General features: G+C 40.6%; 1 protein-coding gene across 2 annotated transcripts in view; it reads right to left on the minus strand.

Moving 5' to 3' along the window:
• Nucleotides 1-15,441, minus strand: part of NRBF2 (nuclear receptor binding factor 2) — a 28,274-nt gene extending 12,833 nt beyond the window's left edge. Inside the window, exons 1-3 of one of the 2 annotated variants that reach the window (XM_026504307.4) lie at nt 15,171-15,401; nt 9,076-9,134; nt 2,084-2,168 (exon numbers count right to left, since the gene is read on the minus strand). Coding sequence is in view for 1 of the 2 variants with exons in the window: in XM_026504306.4 (XP_026360091.1) it covers nt 2,084-2,168; nt 15,171-15,200 (115 nt within the window). In the remaining variant the exon portion in view is untranslated. Of the gene's footprint in view, nt 1-2,083; nt 2,169-9,075; nt 9,135-15,170 lie in introns of both variants that reach the window. The other variant, XM_026504306.4, reaches the window with a different exon arrangement.
• Between the last annotated feature and the right edge of the window lie 3,786 nt (nt 15,442-19,227).

Below are 19,227 nucleotides of genomic sequence, written 5' to 3' on the forward strand. Positions count from 1 at the left end.
TTGGGTTTTAAGGGGCACCCAGCTGGCTCAGTCAGTAGTGTGTGTGACTCTTGATCTCAGGATTTTACATTCAGCCCCACAATAGGTGTAGAGATCGCTTAAAAACAAAATCTTAAAAATATATATTTATAAATAAAATAAAATTTGCTCTTTTTGCTATTTGTGAAAAAAATGAAACCCACTTAGGGAAGTGGACTGTACAAGACTACAAGCAAGAATTCTAACTGACTGAGCCACCCAGGCACCCCTAACCACGTCAATTTTTAAACTAGCACTACATTCACAACTCCACTCTAAAACACAAGGCTACTTTTAACCAAGTCTAAACTCCAAATCAAATCAGCTCAGCGGGATTAACTAATCACACTTAAAATTCTATCTCCCTAATTAGAGCTAATGGGATCCAAAAGGCTGCCTTTATCTTTTCTACTCCTGAGAATGTCGCAGAAAGCAGATACCGAGGAAGTAGGGAGAGGCGTGTAAAGCCTAACAACAGTCTTAACTCCTCATATAAAGACAGGGATGTAGGTTAGGAATGAAGGAGACCTTTCTCCCTTTATATACTCAATCTCCTACTGCTCAATGCACAACATATGCTGGTCATTCCATTGTATTATATTTTATATACATGTAACCATAACCACTGTGGGTTACTTAATTAAAGGTATTATTTGGGTGGCATTCATTCACAACATTTTTTTTTAAGATTTTATTTATTTGACAGAGAGCACAAGCAGGGGGAGTGGGAGGCAGAGGGAGAGGGAGAAGCAGGCTCCCCGCTGAGCAGGAAGCCCCATGTGGGGCTCGATCCCAGGACTCTAGGATCATCACCTGAGCTGAAGGCAGATGCTTACCCGACTGAGGCACCCAGCACAACACTGTTTTATTTAAAATAGTGTAGTACATTGTCTTCTGTAAGGTGACTATAAATTTAACAACTTGATTCACAACAAAATATGGTGCATGAAAGATGTAAAGAGCACTAGCTGCCAAGTTTAATTCTGTATAAAGTTCTCCATAAAACACACCATAAAAATTCACGAAGACTTACAGGGTACATATTATGCACTCAGCCCTACTGCTGAAGGAGTATACTTCAGTGGCAAACTAATTCTTTAAAAATAAGACTTGAAATTTTCTCTGAAAATCACGGGCGTGTAGGCAAAAATCACTGACATAAAAGAACTTATTCAAACCAGTATCCACTGGCTGGTCTGTATTTCACCACTAAGGCAACACTGGAGGGGTACACTCTGCCAAGAAACAACATGGCTGTAATCATCACAGTGGCCTAGAAGGACAAAAATAGCGTCTTCCTCCAGCAGAAAGACTACAGGACTTACTCTAAGAAAGGTGGCCTACTTTGAATGCAGCATGAGTAAAATACTCCCTCCCCAAAGCTTTTAGGTTTGTTAATTAACCAGCCAACAGAAACCAGTCTTACAAAACAGACCCCAAAGATCTATTTCTAAGTTCAACACATGCTAAACTGTGCAACTAACTGTGATAAAATAACTGTTTGATAAGAAGTCATTAATTCTAAATTTCATACCTAAAAGAAAGCAATCATCAGATGATACCATAGGCATGAATGTACAGATGAAATATTCAGAAGGAAGCTAAAGAAAGAGTATTATCAGCATCTCAGAAAACAGAAATTCAGTGAAAACTAACTGGTTAAAATTAATTTAGTTATTACTTTCATAACCCAAAATGGCTAATTATTTGAAATCCATTTTCCCTAACAACTAATATAAACTGGTAGACTTCTTGCAATCAGTTCTATCTTTAGGAATCTTTGGATTCATGAAGCTGTGTCCAGAGTCATTTACCAATATGGCATATGCAACCTTCATGGTTTTGGAAGACTAGGTTAGGAGAAACTGGGAAATCCAACATACTCACTTGAAAAGTAATCCAAACCGCTGTTCTGGTGGGTCAGTAGTGTCAACCTTGTATATGCAGGGCCAACAACACATCATTACTATTGTGACTTTCATTCTGAATAAGTTGTTGAGAGATGCTGGAGAAAAGAAATTGCCCTCCAGTTTTAGACTCAGTATTGCTTTAGAATAATACTCACCTGAAGCCTTTTTGTGACAAGAAATAGCCTCTTCGTATTTCCCTGCAGCTAGTAAACGATCTGCTCGTCTGCTCTGCTGATGAGCCTAGAAGACAAACACTCCTAAATTCCTCTGAATTATATAAAAAGACATGACTTAAAAAAAATTTTTTTGACAAGATAAATGATGTCCTTATTTGCCACGCATCAAACCATTGCAGCTCTACCGGTAAGAAATCTAATGGACAGCTCCTTGAGCGGCAGCATCTGAAAGGACTGGCAACTTTTCTCAACTCTACGAATAAACCATTAAGTTTCACACCAGGCACTCAGCTCCTTCAGTGACTCACATCCTTCCACTCTTCAGAGATTAACCAAGAGCTACAATCACAGATTGTTACCTAAAATGTATATTCACTTGATTTTTAACAACCTGCTTTCAAAACAAAAGTCATCTTGCAGATCCTTTCACGGTTTGCATCATTCAACAACCGTGATCAGGAAATTACTTATGGAAAAGTCAAGCTTCTCTTTTAACAACTCATTCTTCCCTTCCAACATTACAGTTACTATTTTTAAGATAAAAATTGGTACACTGTACAGCTGACGAATTAACTATACAAATATTTAATAGTACAGTGATTTCTTTTTCAGGTACCACCGCCCAAAACAAACACAGGCTCAGAACTTCTGAAAGCAAATGACTAAAGTGCCCCCGAATGTAAAGGAAAATGGATTAACAAGTAGTCATCGGCCTCTTCACATCTGTGCTACACTTTAAGAATTCCTACAACTTTATGGGGCGCCTGGGTGGCTCAGTCGTTAAGCATCTGCCTTCGGCTCAGGGCGTGATCCCAGCGTTCTGGGATCGAGTCCCGCATCGGGCTCCCTGCTCCACTGGGAGCCTGCTTCTTCCTCTCCCACTCCCCCTGCTTGTGTTCCCTCTCTCGCTGGCTGTCTCTCTGTCAAATAAATAAATAAAATATTAAAAAAAAAAAAAGAATTCCTACAACTTTATGTTTCCGTTTCTGACATAAGAAGGTCCAGCAGACTCCCAAGGCCCACATAACCTCACCTAAGGTTATACAATCAGCAGGCAGGAAGACAGAAATGATCAACTCAATTCTTCTAAGTAGTGTAGTTTTCCTCACAAACTCAGATGATTTAACAAAGCTTCTTTAAAAAAAAAAAAAGTGAAAAGCACTGTACACCCATGTTCACAGCAGCATTAATCACAACAGTCAAAAGACAGAATCAACCCAAATGTGCATCAACGTGGATACAGATACACACACACACACAATGAAATTCGTATTCAACCTTGCAAAGGAAGGAAATTCGATATATGTCACAAAATGGATGAACTCTGAGGACATTACACTAATAATAAAATATAAAATAAGCCAGTTACAAAAAGACAAATACTGTATGATCCCACTTTTATGGGTATCTAACGTAGTCAAAGTCATAAAAACAGAAAGTGAAATAGCGGCTGCCAGAGCGTGGCGGGAGAGAAAAGTGGAGCTGTTGTTGGAGGTGCAGCGTTTCAGTTTTGCAAGGTGAAAGGTTCTGGAGACCTGTTGCACAGCAAGTGAATATACTTGCTACCATACTGTGTACTTAAAAATGATAAAGAGTGGGGCGCCTGGGTGGCACAGCGGTTAGGCGTCTGCCTTCGGCTCAGGGCATGATCCCAGCGTTATGGGATCGAGCCCCACACCAGGCTCCTCTGCTATGAGCCTGCTTCTTCCTCTCCCACTCCCCCTGCTTGTGTTCCCTCTCTCCCTGGCTGTCTCTATCTCTGTCAAATAAATAAATAAAATCTTTAAAAAAAAATTTTTTTTTAAGTTTTTTAATTTTTTTTTTTTTTTTTAGTAATCTCTACACCCAATGTGGGGCTTGAACTCACAGCACAAGTCACATGCTCTTCCAACCGAGCCAGCCAGGCACCCCTTTACCTCAATGTTTTAAGAAGGCAAAAAGCATATCTGTTCTGTCAGGTGTAAAGCGATTTATCTTGAAGGCTTTTCAAAGACTGTGCCACAGATGCCTCATAAAAATACTTCAGAGAATCAGTTTTGCAACTGAGATTAGAACTATTCTGGGCATGTTTGCAAATTATGCTCAATGTGAACAGAGGTGAAGACAAAAGTAGAAAACAGCACTCTCAGCAATGCTTGCTGTTTATATTTTCCCTTCTATTTTTGTAAGGAAGACACAGCAACACACTTTAAAAGCAAGATCATCCATTTCTACCATTTGAGGTTTTTATTCTTCAAATAATAATTAAACTTTTCCTCTAAGTCTCAATTTGTTCCTGAAAATAATAATGGGTAAAAGAAATGGCTAGGAGCTTAAAATACTTTTTTTTTATTTTAATGTTTTTTTTATTATATTATGTTAGCCACCATATAGTACATCTCTGGTTTCTGATATAAAGTTCAATGATTCATTAGTTGCGTTAAAATACTTTTAACTGAGCAAAAAATACATTCTGAACACAGGAGTATTTTATAGTACCCAGCAATGATACAGATCTTTTGGGAAGAGACTATATATGAAGAAAGCTAAGTTATGATCAACACAATTTCTCTAAGTAACATGTTCCAATAATATAATTAAAGCAAGTGGCACTCTATCAACAAGGCTCTAAGTGTAGGTAGTAAATGAAACCAAAGAAAAGGGGTGAATCTCCAGGTGTCTTAACCTTTCTGAGCTTTGAAAGAAGCCATATAGAAGAGACAAACCTGCTCTGAAATTCCAAAGTACCTCCTAACTATGCGTGGCAAAGTGCAGATCCTACCCTACCATGAAGCCAGGGCTCTGGGCTCAAGTCTTGGCTTTCCCACTGCCAAGTTAAACTACTTCATCCTTCAGGCTCTGTAAAATCATAGACATGGACCAGATCGGTACTTGAAGTTTTAATGGAGTACAAATCACCGGGCGATCTGGTTAAAATGCAGGCTGATTCAGTATGTCTAGAGCAGATGCAGGGGAAGCAGCTGGCTCCTGGACACACTCCTGAGAAGCAGGGACGAGATACGCTCTGAGGTCACCTTGCTCTGATGCTATGTCTCTATCATCTGTGTCTCTGATGACATTAACCACTTTCTACCTTGTACTATATTTATGAAGCTCCCTAATTCAATTTCAAGCTCCAGAGTAATCGAGTAAATTGTTTCTTGAACACCAAAGAAACAAAAAGTTCTTGAGTGGTGAGAACAGATCTCCTACCCCTCCCGAATTCACTAAAACCTCCCCACGTAAAGTCCAATCTCTGATCACTCTGTAAATTCAGGAGTTACAGCTCATTTAAAAACACACAGCTACTCTAGGTTATTTGGCACAACAGCAATCAAATTCCCTATTAAAAAAAACAAAAACAAAAACACAGTTCCTACTAAGTTCTTGTTAGACACCCAGCAAGCCATGACTATGTACAGAGCTTGACTGCCTAGGTTCAAATCTCAGCTTGAACACTTACTAGACACATGAAATTGGCTTTCTAAATTTTCTGCCTGAGTTTTCCCATCTCTAAAATGAGAGTATTGTGAAAAACTAGTTAAAAGACAAAAGTACCTTGGCGGTACTTGCCATCAAGTTCACAATGTAGTTGGGGAGACTAAATTGCTTTTTTCTCTAACTGAAGATATTATAGGAAATTTATTTTGGTAATACTTCTTATTGTATTTATTATTATTATTGATACTTCCTTATTATTATTATTATTATTATTATTGATACTTCCTTTTTTTTAAGTAGACTCCATGCTAGGGCTTGAACTCACGACCCTGAGATCAAGAGTTGGATGCTTAACCAACTGAACCACCCAGGTACCCCAATACTTATTTTTAAAACAATTTTTAAAGATCCCTTTAATTTAAAATTAATCTCTTTAAATACTGTTCTTGGTAGAATCACAGCCATTAAACATACTAAGTCTATAAATAAGTTTCTTTGGTAATTCAAAATAAAACAGGAACAAGAAGCAATTAATATGGAAATGTTGGTTGAGAGATTCTAAAAGCAGTCTGGGCAGTGATATATTTTAATTCTGATAACGTAGTGTTTTTTGGCCAAGTATTTCAAGATGGACCGATTTATGGAAAAGGCTTTATCTCAATATTTCAAATTCATTAAGAAAGGATAAAAAACACTCCAGGTCTTTATGAATGGTTTCACTAACAATTCAAAAAATGTTTAAGCCAAGAATGCATCTATTTTGGCTACTAAACAAAACAAATTAAGCTTAAATTTTATTTATCTTTTTCTTAAAAGTATCAATACTGGCCAGGAAACTTCGGCGGAAAAGGCAACATAACACTCTTCAAGAGCTTCAACTCCATTAACCCATTTTCATCTCCCTTGCTGGTAAATAAATGAGCTCGATTTTTTGTCTGTTTTAACCTCCTGGACTTCTTATAAAAGTGTGTAAATCTTTCATAAAAATCAGTGTTTTCCAAACCAACAAAATAGAAACAGACTCATAAATACAGAGAACTGGTGGTTGCCAGAGGGAAGACGGGTGGGTTGATGAAGGAAACAGGTGCAGGGGATTAAGAGATAACAAACTTCCAGTTTTAAGTCATGGAGATGAAAAGTGCAGCACAAGGAATATAGTCAATAATACTTTAATAACATTGTATGGTGACAGATGGTGATTATTTATGGTGAGCACTGAGTAATGTATAGAATTGTTAAATCACTATGTTGTACACCTGAAACCATAGGATATTTTCTTTTTTAATTCAGGTATAGTTGACATGTAACATTGTATTAGTTTCAGGTGTACATGATTTGATATTTGTGTGTATTGCAAAATGATCACCACAATAAGTCTACTTAACATCATACACCATATATTATTACAAAAAACTTTCTTCTTTTTGTTGTTGTTGTTGTTTTTTTTTAAGGTCAGGAGCAGAGGGAGAGGGAAAGAGAGAATCTTAAGCAGGCCCAACACAGGGCTCAATTTCATGACCCTGAGATCATGACCTGAGCCAAAAATCAAGAGTCGGACACTTAACCAACTAAGCCACCCAGGTGCCCCAAAACTTTTTTCTTTGGATCAAGACTTTTAAGATCTACTACCTTCACAACTTTCAAATACGCAATACAGTATTATTAGCAACAGTCACCAGGCTATACATTATATCCCAGGACTTATTTATAACTACAGGTTTGCACCTTCTGACCTCCTCCATCTATTCTGACCACCCCCTTACCACCACCTACGACAACTACCAATCTGTTCTCTGAGCTTTTCTGTTTGTTTTGCCTTTTAAGTTCCATATGTAAGGAAAATCACACATATCTTTCTCTGACTTACTTCACATAGCATAATGCCCTCTATGTCCATTCATTTTGTCATAAATGGGAAGATTTCATTTTGTGTATGTGTTTGGCTAAATAATATCCCAATGTGTAAGTACCACATCTTTATCCATTCATCCATCAATGGAAACTTAGGTTGTTTCCATATCCTGGCTATTGTAAATAATGCTTCAATGAACACGGGGTCTATATATCTTTTCAAGTTAGTGTTTTCATTTTCTTCAAATACCCTCAAGTGGAACTGCTGGATCATAAGGTAGTTCTAGTCTTAATTTTCTGAGGAGCCTCCATACTGTTTTCCAGATTGGCTGCACCAGTTTGCATTCCCACCAATAGTACACAAGGGTTCTCTTTTCTTCACATCCTAGCCAACAATTGTCATTTCTAGTCTTTTTGATATTAGCCATTCTAACGTGGGTGAGATGGTACCTTGTGGTTTTGCTGTGCATTTCCCTGATGATCAGTGATGTTAAGTATCTTTTCATGTACCGGTTGGCCATCTGCATGTCTCCTATGGAAAAATGTCTATTTGGGGCACTTGGGTGGCTCAGTTAAGTGTCTGCCTTTGGCTCAGGTCATGATCCCGGGGTCCTGGGAATGACCCCGTGTCACGCTCCTGGCTCAACAGTGTATCCTGCTTCTCCGTCTGTCCCTCCCCCACTCATGCTCTTTCTCTGATAAATAAATAAAATATTTAAAAAAAAAGAAAAGGAATAACGTCTACTCAAATCCTGTCCATTTTTTAATTGGGCTGCTTGCTTTTCAGCTATTGAGTTATATGAATTCTTTATATATTTTAGACATTAACACCTTAGCAGACGTATGATTTGCAAGTATTTTCTCCCATTTATTCTGTCAATGATTTCCTTTGTCAGGCAGCTTATTAGTTTGATGTAGCCCCACACAATTATATTTCTTGTTTCTTTGTTGATTCAGTTATTTTCTTTGCTTCTCTATCAACAACTGTAGTAAGCAGCTTCTGATGTAGCTCCCAATGACCCCCGCCTTCTGGTATTCACACACTTACGTAATCTCTTCCCCTCACATGTGTGCTAAACCTAGTGACTTGCACCTAAGGGAACAGAATACAGCAAAGGTGGTGGATGTTGCTTCTACGATCAGGTTACAAAAGACTGTCACTTCCATCTTGGTAGGACTTTCTCTCCCTTGCTCACTTTAATGAAGCCAACAGTCCTGCTGTGAACTGCCCTATGGAAAGGCTCACATGGAAGAAACTGAGGGTAGTTTGCCAACAGTCAACAAGGAACTGAGTCCAAAAGGGGATTACAAAGCCTTCAAAGAACTGAACCCTACCATCAACCATGTGAGTGAGCTTGGAAGTAGCTCCTGCCCCAGTGGAACCTTCAAATGGGACTGCAGCCCCAGGTGACACCAGTGTTGGGGAGACAGGCTGCAGTCTAGGCTGGACAGACTACAGGAAACTTGGTGAGAAGCCGCATTCACTCTCACCTTCCCCAATAAATTCACTGTAAGTCTCCTACAGGCAAGTAGTATCTCCTAACAGTAAAGTAAGTAATGAATTAACCTGTCAAACTAATGTAATATAATTATACTTAAGGTAATTGCTCAAGTGTTAGAGAAGTCCAAGACCTGTTTTTGATTTTAAGTCTAAGGATCAATTTCTCCCACATGCAGCTCTGCTTTATCTTTTTTCCTACCTTATTTCCAATGTAGCTTACTTTTCTTCAGAACTGCCATCATCTGCTGTGAAGACAAACTGTAGGATACAACCCACCAATGAGTTATGAAATCAATTTACTGAGTCAAAACCACCATTTTAAAAAACTAATAGTAAATATTAGAGTAAATGTTTAAGCTCTAACAGTAAATATTAGAGTTTAAAAAACCTAATAGGAAACATTATACAGTAAAAAGTAGTAAATGCTACTCTAATTTTTAAAAAATATTTGTAATAGTAAATATTAGAATTTTGTTTTGGGTGAAATTTTTGAGCACCCCTGCATTTTGCATAATTTCAAGAGGCATATGCATAATGTGGCAGCTCTACAGTAATATATACATATGTATGTGTGTACTGGTCATTACGTAAAAATCTCACTGTGGATCACAGTCAAAACAAATGGGCAAACGCTGATCTAACAGATCACTATTTTAATGAGAATCTTGCTTTCACACCCCACTGTCACCACTTGCTCTGCATTTCCATATCTTAATCAGTAAAACGGGGAAATATACAGCTACTAAGAAGATAAATAAGACAGCTGACCCTTGAACAACATTGGTTCAAACTGCACAGGTCCACTTATATGTGGATTTTTTTTTTTTTCAGTAAATACAGTGTAGTACTGTAAAGTATTTCCCTTATGATTTTAGTATTTTCTTTTCTCTGGTTTATTGTAAGGATACGGTACATAATACATATACAAAATATGTGTTAATCAACTGATTATGTTATTGGTAAGACTTCCAGTCAACACTACGCTATTAGTAAGTCTTTAGGGAGTTGGGAAAACTGGACAGCAACATGCAAAAGAATGAAACGGACCACTTTCTTACACCATACACAAAAATAAATTCAAAATGGATGAAAGATCTAAATGTGAGACAGGAAACTATCAAAATACTAGAAGAGAATACAGGCAGCAACCCCTCTGACATCAGTCATAGCAACTTCTTACTAGACACACCTCCAGAGGCAAGGGAAACAAAAGCAAAAATGAACTACTGGGACTTCAAACAATCAACAAAACTAAAAGGCAACCTTCGGAATGGGAGAAGATATTTGCAAATGACATAATCAGACAGGGTTAGTCCAAAATCTATAAAGAACTTATCAAAATCAACACCCCAAAAACAAATACTCCAGTTAAGAAATGGGAAGACATGAACAGACATTTTTCCAAAGACACCCATGATGGACAAGACATGTAAGATGCTCAATATCACTCATTATCAGGGAAATACAAATCAAAACTACAATGAGATATCACCTCACACCTGTCAAAATGGCTAAAATTAACAACACAAGAAATAACAGGGGCTGGCCAGCATGCAGAGAAAGGGAAACCCTCTTACACTGTTGGTGGGAATGCAAATTGGTACAGCCAGTCCGGAAAACAGTATGGAGGTTCCTCAAAAAGTTAAAAATAAAACTACCCTACGACCCAGCAATTGCACTACTAGGAATTTATCCAAAGCATACAAAAATAGTGATTCAAAGGAACACATGCATCCCAATATTTACAGCAACATTATCACAACAGCCAAATTATGGATGAGTCCAAATGTCCACTGACTGGTGAATGGATAGAGAAGATGTGGTATATATTTACAATGGAATATTAGTCATCAAAAAGAATGAAATCTTGCCATTTGCAACGACGTGGATGGAACGAGACAGTATTATCCTAAACGAAGTCTGTGAGTCAAAGACAAATATACGATTTCACTCACATGTGGAATTTAAAGGAAAAAACCCCACATGAACATAAGGGAAAGAAAAAAGAGAGGGAGGTAGGGAGGGAAGCAAACCATAATAGAGATTCTTAACTACAGAAAACAAATAGGGCTGCTGGAGGGTGGCGGGGGAGGGGGGATGGACTACATGGGTGACAGGTATTACGGAGGGTACTTTTGACTGAGCACTGGGTGTTACATGTAAGTGATGAATCACTAAATCCTACTCCTGAAACTAACATTACACTTTATGTTAACTAGAATTTAAATAAAAACTTGAAACATTAAATAAAGACTATTAGGGTTATGGAAACAGAAATATTTAAGTTTAGGGGCGCCTGGGTGGCACAGCGGTTAAGCGTCTGCCTTTGGCTCAGGGCGTGATCTCGGCGTTATGGGATCGAGCCCCACATCAGGCTCCTCCCCTGGGAGCCTGCTTCTTCCTCTCCCACTCCCCCTGCTTGTGTTCCCTCTCTTGCTGGCTGTCTCTATCTCTGTCAAATAAATAAATAAAATCTTAAAAAAAAAAAAAGAAATATTTAAGTTTAGGTAAATACTGGTAAAATAATAGAGGCATATTTAAATTATGTTCTCATTTATTAATAATATTCTTTATGGGGGGCACTTGGGTGGCTCAGTCAGTTGAATGTTGGACTCTTGATTTCAGCTCTTGATTTGGGCTCGGGTCATGATCTTGGCCTTGTGGGACTGAGCCCTGCATTAGGCTCTGTGCTCGGCAGGGAGTCTGCTTGAGATTCTCTCTGCCCCTCTCCCACCCCCTCAAATAAATAAATCGTTAAAAAATTATTTATGATTATTGCTGAATATACAGAAAAAGTGGAAAATAATAAAGGAATATACAGAAATTTAAGGAAGGTAGTCATTTCATAAAATTAACAGTATAATCATAAAAAAAGTCTTTGGGGAGTCAAAAGTCATACGTGGAGTTTTTGACCACACAGGAGGCTGGCACCCCTAATCCCCACATTGTTCAAAGGTCAACTATATATGTAAAGTGCCGGATGCCAACGCTAGCACTTAGTAATTGTTGGCTAAGTCTTAGTGCTCTACCACCTTTCCCCAGAGCACCTCCATTGAGCCCAACATAGCTGTGAGAAGATGAACTTTACCTGAAATTTTTTAGGGCAACAAGAAAGTGGTTCAAAACAGCCTCTTTTTTTACCTTAAAGATTTTACTGCCACCATAAGTAAGACGGGATAATTATAAAGGCTCTGGGTATGTACAAGGCCATTCTCTGGACCATGATATCTGATTCCTTGTCTCAGATGAGAAATGACCACTCTAGAGGGACGCTCAGTTACTCAACAAAACATTCTCAGCACTTAATAGAGCCAAACACATACAACTGTGGCCACAGTCACATGGACCCTGTCCTTAAGAGTTTGCAGAGTAGGTAAACAAAGCATGAGCAACAGTCATGTGTAAATTAAGGTCTGACATCACTTCCCAAATAGGCAGTAAACAAATCAAAGAACTACAAATTATCTCACACAAGTTTTGACATTTGCTACCAGCACTCACTTTGACAAAATTAAATGGAAAGAAATGCCTAAATATACACTAAGTAACTTTATAAGTTATAATTTTTCTATATTAAAAACTGACAAAAAGAAAAAAACTGATGAAACAAAACTTATTCAGTCCAAATAGTCATTCCTCTTCCCCCAACAATGGAAATATGATTTTTTCTTTTGACCAATTTCAAAAACCAGAACACTAGAACACAGTATCTGTATTAAATATTAAAATGACTATTTTTGAACCAGTCTCTTCTGTATCTTAAAAATCTACTGCTAGGAAATAAGCATATAAGGCCCTTACTACAAACCTGACTAAGAGAATCAATACTAAAGCAAAGGCACTAAAGACACAGAATCCACAGTTCAATATAAATAAGGACCATACTGAAATGAAAATGGTGAGTACTGTACATTAATTCAGAACTACTGTTGGAAAAGGTCATGATATTAAAATAAGTTCTGACCCACCAATCTAAGTAATTACTTAATTTCTCTCAGTCTAGGCTTATTTTTTTGAAAAAAGGGGAAGCAGTTCTCCCTAAATTCCAAGCATGCTCTGAGGACACATAATAATAAACCTAGGTACTGTAATAAGTCCTTATACAACAGATCTGGACTACACTATAATGTCATTAGAGAAAGCCTATATAAACTACTGGTATTTTCACAGGCACTCATTAAATCATAGCACTAAGAGCTATTTCTCACTTTTAGTCAACTGGATACTAAGTTGTTAATTGCTGATGTAAAAAAAAAAAATTGATAAGTCTTAAAAAAAAAAAACCAACAACCATCTTTTAAAACTGACAAATTCAGACTCGCATTGGTACTTAGCAGTTAAAATGATTCAAGAAAATGTTAATCGCTGTTCAACTGTTATCATCCAATAAACAGCTAGGTTAGAACTCAGATCTTTCAAATCTCAAATGGTTTATGAATTTAAGATGCCAAATTTCTGATACTTGTCCAGGTACATTTTCTAGCTGGATTATGGAACTATGCTAGTCTGCCTGACAAGGCTCTAGCCAAATTCTCCCCTATAGAAAGATAATACTATTGTCACCATTTAACTAAATTTTCCTAAACTGGTGATTCTGCTGCTCCATCTACAAATGTCACCCAACTCCAGTCTTCTCATAACTACCACACACTAGTGGGGCAGTTGGCTGGCGTTATGCTGCAGCCTGTAGCCAAATAAAGTGAAGCTAACTGGAACTGAACCAATGGTCATTTTGCAAGGACACTTGAACTTTGAAGCACTCTGTAAACTGCTGGTTATTTCTAATAATATTCCTGTGAAGTTTCAGTATTGAGCCATCCATTATATTTCACTGTAAACTATACGTCACCTTAAAAACAAAAAAGGGCAAGATAATGTCCCTGATTTTTTAAAAACTCACAAATCTCGTCCAATTCTTTTTAAGTGTAAACAACTCTTAGCAATGGGGGCAAGCTCAACTTAAAACTGGGAGGCGCTTCTTAGAGCAGCTAACCTGGCATCAGTCATTTGGGAACAACAGCTTTAGGTCCTAGAATCTCAGGCTTTTCAAGCCCAGCAAGTCCAAGCCTTCATTTTACAAAAGAGATTTTAAATTAAGAGCTTATGGTCTGGTTACTATAATAGCTAATTCTTACATTGTACTGGGTACAAGGTACTGTTCTAAGCCCTTTACACCTATTTACTCCTTTAATCCTCACAACAAACCAGAAACAGGGTGAGGTCAACTAATTTGCCCAAGGTCACAGAGCTACTGAGTGACAAAGCCAGAACTGAAATTGAAGCAGTCTAGCTCCAGAATCTATACTCAAACCACCAAGCTCTACTGCTTCTCTATAAAGTGGTTTAAATGCAGCCTAGGGCTCTTCCAGAACACTAGGGTTCAGAGTTCCAACCTGAGAAACTAATTCTCCATACCTCCCTTTCTCCAATGCCGCCGTCGCCCACCAACGCAAATGAACTGCAAACCCGTGACTCCAAAAGTTCCTCCTGCCTGTCTATAACCTTACTTCTGTATTCAAGTAGGTGCCCTCTAGGAATTACTGCAGTAATCAGTCAGGAAAGAACTCGCGTTGCTCGCTGCTGTTTTAATGGGAACATCTGAAATGCCTAAGAACATAATAAGTAAATGGCCTATAAGCACTTTTTCTGAGAAGGGGTAAACATCTACCGTATTTTCAAGATGCCTAAAGTGATGAAACGGAGCTAAAAACAGGGACGGCCCTGTCTTTTTTTTCCAGCTGTCTCTCACTTATCCGAGAAGGGAGATTCTCAGTTTATGCATCTGAATGTAGGTGAGAAATGGGTGGAGGAAACAATGGGGGTAGGGGGTATTACTCCAGCTCTCCAAAGTAAGGAGGCTCGGTCTTCAGACCCTGTATGTTAGAAGTTAAACCCAGTATTACACACCACTGCTGCCCTGGCCGGCCTCAGTGCCCCTCGAGGCTGCAGCGAGGTGGTTACGTGGCGCTTGGAGGCATTTCCTCCAGCCTGAAGAGGAGGTGGCTTTCCCGGCCGGTGGAAGCCCCTCGCTCAGGGCACTGCGGCAGGGGGAGCCCCGGGGCAGCGGGAAGTGGGAGACGTGAGAGCTTCCCGGGGATGCCATAAGGCACAACGTCTGGGGCAGCCTGCGCGGAGCCGCTGGGGAACCACGCCTGCTCGTCTCCCCGACCCCTCAGGACCACCCCCGCCAAACCCGCCTCCCAGCCTCGAGGGTCTACAGCACGCCGGAGACGCGACCGGACTCCTGAAGCAAAAGCTCCCGAGGACGGACACGACCCTCTGGGGGCTACTCACCAGATTGAGGGGTCCTTCCATTACTTCCATAGACCCCGGAGTAAGCGGCGGCCTGAGGAAGGGGAGCGACGGCGCCGGGGCACATGGAGGGAAACAGCAATAAAGAGGGCGACGCAGCGGCAGCGACAGCTGCCCCTCTCCGCGCCCGGGGAGCCAGCAATGGGCGCAGAGGGAGAAACAACCGCACCACTTCCTCCTCCGGTGGCGCGCCGCGGGCCCGCCCCCTGCGCCGCGGCCACGCACGCGTCATGGCGTCACACGTGGCTGGTTCAAGGTGGGAGTGAGGACCGGGGAGTGGGTGGGGCTTAGGGAAGGCGGGGCACAGACGGGCGTACACTTGCTCCTGGGCGATCTTTCCTCTCGCGAGAGGCGTATCTTCATCTTCTTGAAGTCTTCTCTGACGTCACGTAGGGGTGGACAGCCTTGTTGAAATTTAAGTAAGGTGGTTGACTTACGCTCTTGGCCTCTCCCATTTTCTTCCAGCATGACTTTTCCCAAAATCCCTCTGCTTTGCTACACCTTTTCTTGCTCTCAAATTCCCAACTTTATTCTTGCACCTGATTTTTTTCAAAAATCAGATTTGAGCAATGCTGAACCACGCGCTGGACTAGACCTCCCCCTGGAGGGAGGCAAACGTATGATAAAGGGCTCTGCCCTCTAGGTGATAGCGAACTAATTAAGAAAGTAATATGGGTTACAAATAGCCAAATAGAATGCTTGATTAAGTTAACAGTTATGTGCTAAACCGCTCTGCTAGGTTCTTTCCGTCAAGGAATTCACTGACAAAAAATAATTATGATTTATGTTGTAAAGGGAACAGATAAGGAGATGGTATAGAGGCACCATTAGTTGGCTTCAAGGAAATAAATTTGTTCAAGAGCCATGTGATCTTGAAAGAGGACCCCAATTTTCAGATGAGGCCCCAGCCCAGGCATACACCTTGATTGCATCCTTGTGAGAACCTGGGCAGAGGACTCATTGAAACCATGCCCAGATTCCCCACCCATGAAAATTGTGAGATAATGAATGTGTGTTGTTTTAAGCCACACATTAGGGATAATTGGTATAAGGCAAAACAACAACAACAATTACAGACCCCTTCGAGGTGGTAGATAAACTGTAAAGGTGGGTAGTAAATCCATGTCACTGCACTAGTGAATTTCCAGCAGCTGGCTGTGCAGTGGACAGGTTTAATAAACTTCAGTGACAGCTGGACAAGGAAGGAAGAGTATGATGTATTCAACCACTCACGAGTGTTTGAGAGAAACTTCCGTCATATCAGCAAAAGAGAGGACATGATGGATATACACAACCATATCCAAATGGTGACACAGACATTGCATGCACCAGTCCTAGTTTGTCACTCGCTGTCACCCTGTTAGCCCGACCAGCCACAGGCTATGAAGAGCATGCTGGACATGGACACATCATCAAAGGAAAAGGTCACAGGCCTACAAAGGCTTTAGAGCTATCCAAGCTGATTCCTTTGAAAGTTGGGAAACAGCAGCGGCACCAGAAGCTTGCCACTGGCCATTTTTACTGCTTGCAGGTTTGTATCCCTTCAGACACATGGACGACTTCTTTGCCTTTTGGAAAAAGCCCATTTATCTCCTGAGACCATCAATGGAGGGTGATAGAAATCCTCAGGCCATCATAGCTGGGAACACAGTGGACATTCGTAGTATTGGGTCAGAGGTGAGAAGAGCTCAGCACTAGGTCTCTGCTGCAACTCAGCAAAATGGGGCCAGAGGCCTTTGGAAGAACATTTATTTTATTTTTTAAGATTTTATTTATTTGAGAGAGAGAGGGCATGAGCAGGGGGAGGGGCAGAGGGAGAGGGAGAAGCAGACTCCCCACTGAGCAGGGAGCCCAGCCCAGGACCCTGAGATCACAACCTGAGCCAAAGGCAGACACTTAACCAACCGAGCCACCCAGGTGCCCCTGGAAGAACATTTAAAAGCTGTGAAGCTTTTTGTGCTTTCTGTGGCTCACCTGGAAAATGCATTTCATGTTAAAGAATCCATTCCTAAATGGGCCACCACTGATGGACTTGCCACATCAGAGAGGTTCCTTTGTTTCTCTAGAATTTACCTCAAGTCATTCAGATATTCCTTATATTGACATTGAACTATAATCTGTCTTCCTGTGACTGCCATGCTCTAAGTTTGTATAAATCACCGTGACACTTATGTGTGAACACGTGCACAATCTACTCCCTGCTATCACAATGTAACGTGCATACCCTTGACTCAGCAATTCCTGCAGAAATACTAGCATAAGTATAGAAAATAAAGGTATGTGAGGAGGTTTACTGGGCCTTTGCAATAATGCTTTCCGTAGTTTTGGAGCAGCTCAAGTAAATCTAGAAGGACCATTTGGCAGAGACATCATAGAAGACATTGCTGCATCAAGTGGGAGCTTGGATTGATGACCTCAAAAGTTTGTCTAGTTATAGGACTTTGGTGTGCTCAGTTACAGGAAGAGAAGAGAGCAGGCCCTTCAGGTCTCCTGCTCCATCCTCTCTACCTTTGCTGTTCTCTCCACGGGAGTTCCATGGAGAAGGGGGTCAGGATAAGGCCAGTATCAGGAAGCTTCACATGGTCCTTGAGGTGTCTAGGAGCCCCTCCGATTATGCTGTGGAAAAGGGAGTCCAATATGCCTCTCACACCTGCTATGTTTATGGACTTCCCAGCGAATCCACACAAAGCACAGCCTCTTCTGTAGTCATGAAACCTACAGGCCCTACCAAAGTGTCAATAACAGGGGTAGCAGCAGGGGCAGCAACAACAGTGCTGGGTGCAAGGCAGCAACCAGGTCTGCAGGCCCGAGACAGGGCAACACAGCAATGTCAGGAGCAGCCAGCAAGGGCCCAGGAGGATGAGGAGCCAGCATGGTTATGGCAGAACCACTGACGTGTCCTCAGTGGGTATGTGAGTGGTTCTGGCAGGTGTTCACACATGTTCTTGCAAGGTACTTCCAGACCTGCTGTACAAAGAATTACAACAAGGTGGGGAATTGTTTTGTATCCAAGCAGGGTGGCAGGTATGTGGGTGCTTCCTGTTGTAATTTTCCCTATTTTACCAGGTCTGAGATCTGGTGATCTTATAGTCACTGACAGCCAGGTGGCAGTTGTGATGAAGTTGCATTGCCTTAGAAAAAACCTTTAACCAAATTTCTTTCATTTATGTTTACCTTTTTATGTATGCACAAGAGTGATATGGGGCAAAATTACATCTAAGTCTGAAGGACCAACCTCTTTCACTATATATAAAATACAAATTTAAGTGATGAAAACAATGCCTACATTGCAGAGAAAACCAGTTTAAGTGGATAATAACCCTCTTTCCTGTACTTATCCGTATGAGGGCTCATCTTCATGCCTCATCACCCCTTGCCTTGAAAGGAACCGCCAAATCCTTCCCTTTTCCGAATTCATCATGAACAAAAAGTAACACTGCATTTAACTGTGGGGCGCCCGGGTGGCTCAGTTGGTTAAGTGGCCAACTCTTGGTTTCAGTTCAGGTCATGGCCGTGGGGTCTCGGAATCAAGCCCCAGGTCAGGCTCCACGCTCAGCAGCAAGTCTCATTGAGGGTTCCTCTCTCTGTCTCTCTCCCTCTGCACCTCCCCCCACTCTCTCACACACAAATAAATAAATAAATCTTTAAAGGGGCACCTAAGTGGCTCAGTTGGTTAAAGCATCTGCCTTCTGCTCAGGTCATGATCTCCAGGTCCTGGGATCGAGCCTCACGTCGGGCGCCCTGCTCAACAGGGGAGTCTGCTTCTCCCTCCTCCTCCCCCTGTTCATGCTGTCTCTATCTCTCTCGCTCACTCTCTCAAATAAATAAAATCTTAAAAAAATAAAAATAAAATTTAAAAAGGACTGCCTTTACCTTTAAATGGAGGCTATAGTTTTAGCTGTTTGTTTTTTAAGACTGAGCATGATGTTGAACAGAGGGTAAATGCTGTCTTGCTTCAAGTTGACCCCAGTGCTTCTTGAAGATTTAAATTTCTTCTTTTTCCTAAAATTTTTCAATCCCCATTTCTAAATAGCAATGG

Source organism: Ursus arctos, unplaced genomic scaffold (genome assembly GCF_023065955.2).
Source record: "Ursus arctos isolate Adak ecotype North America unplaced genomic scaffold, UrsArc2.0 scaffold_7, whole genome shotgun sequence".
Classification (NCBI taxonomy): domain Eukaryota; kingdom Metazoa; phylum Chordata; class Mammalia; order Carnivora; family Ursidae; genus Ursus; species Ursus arctos.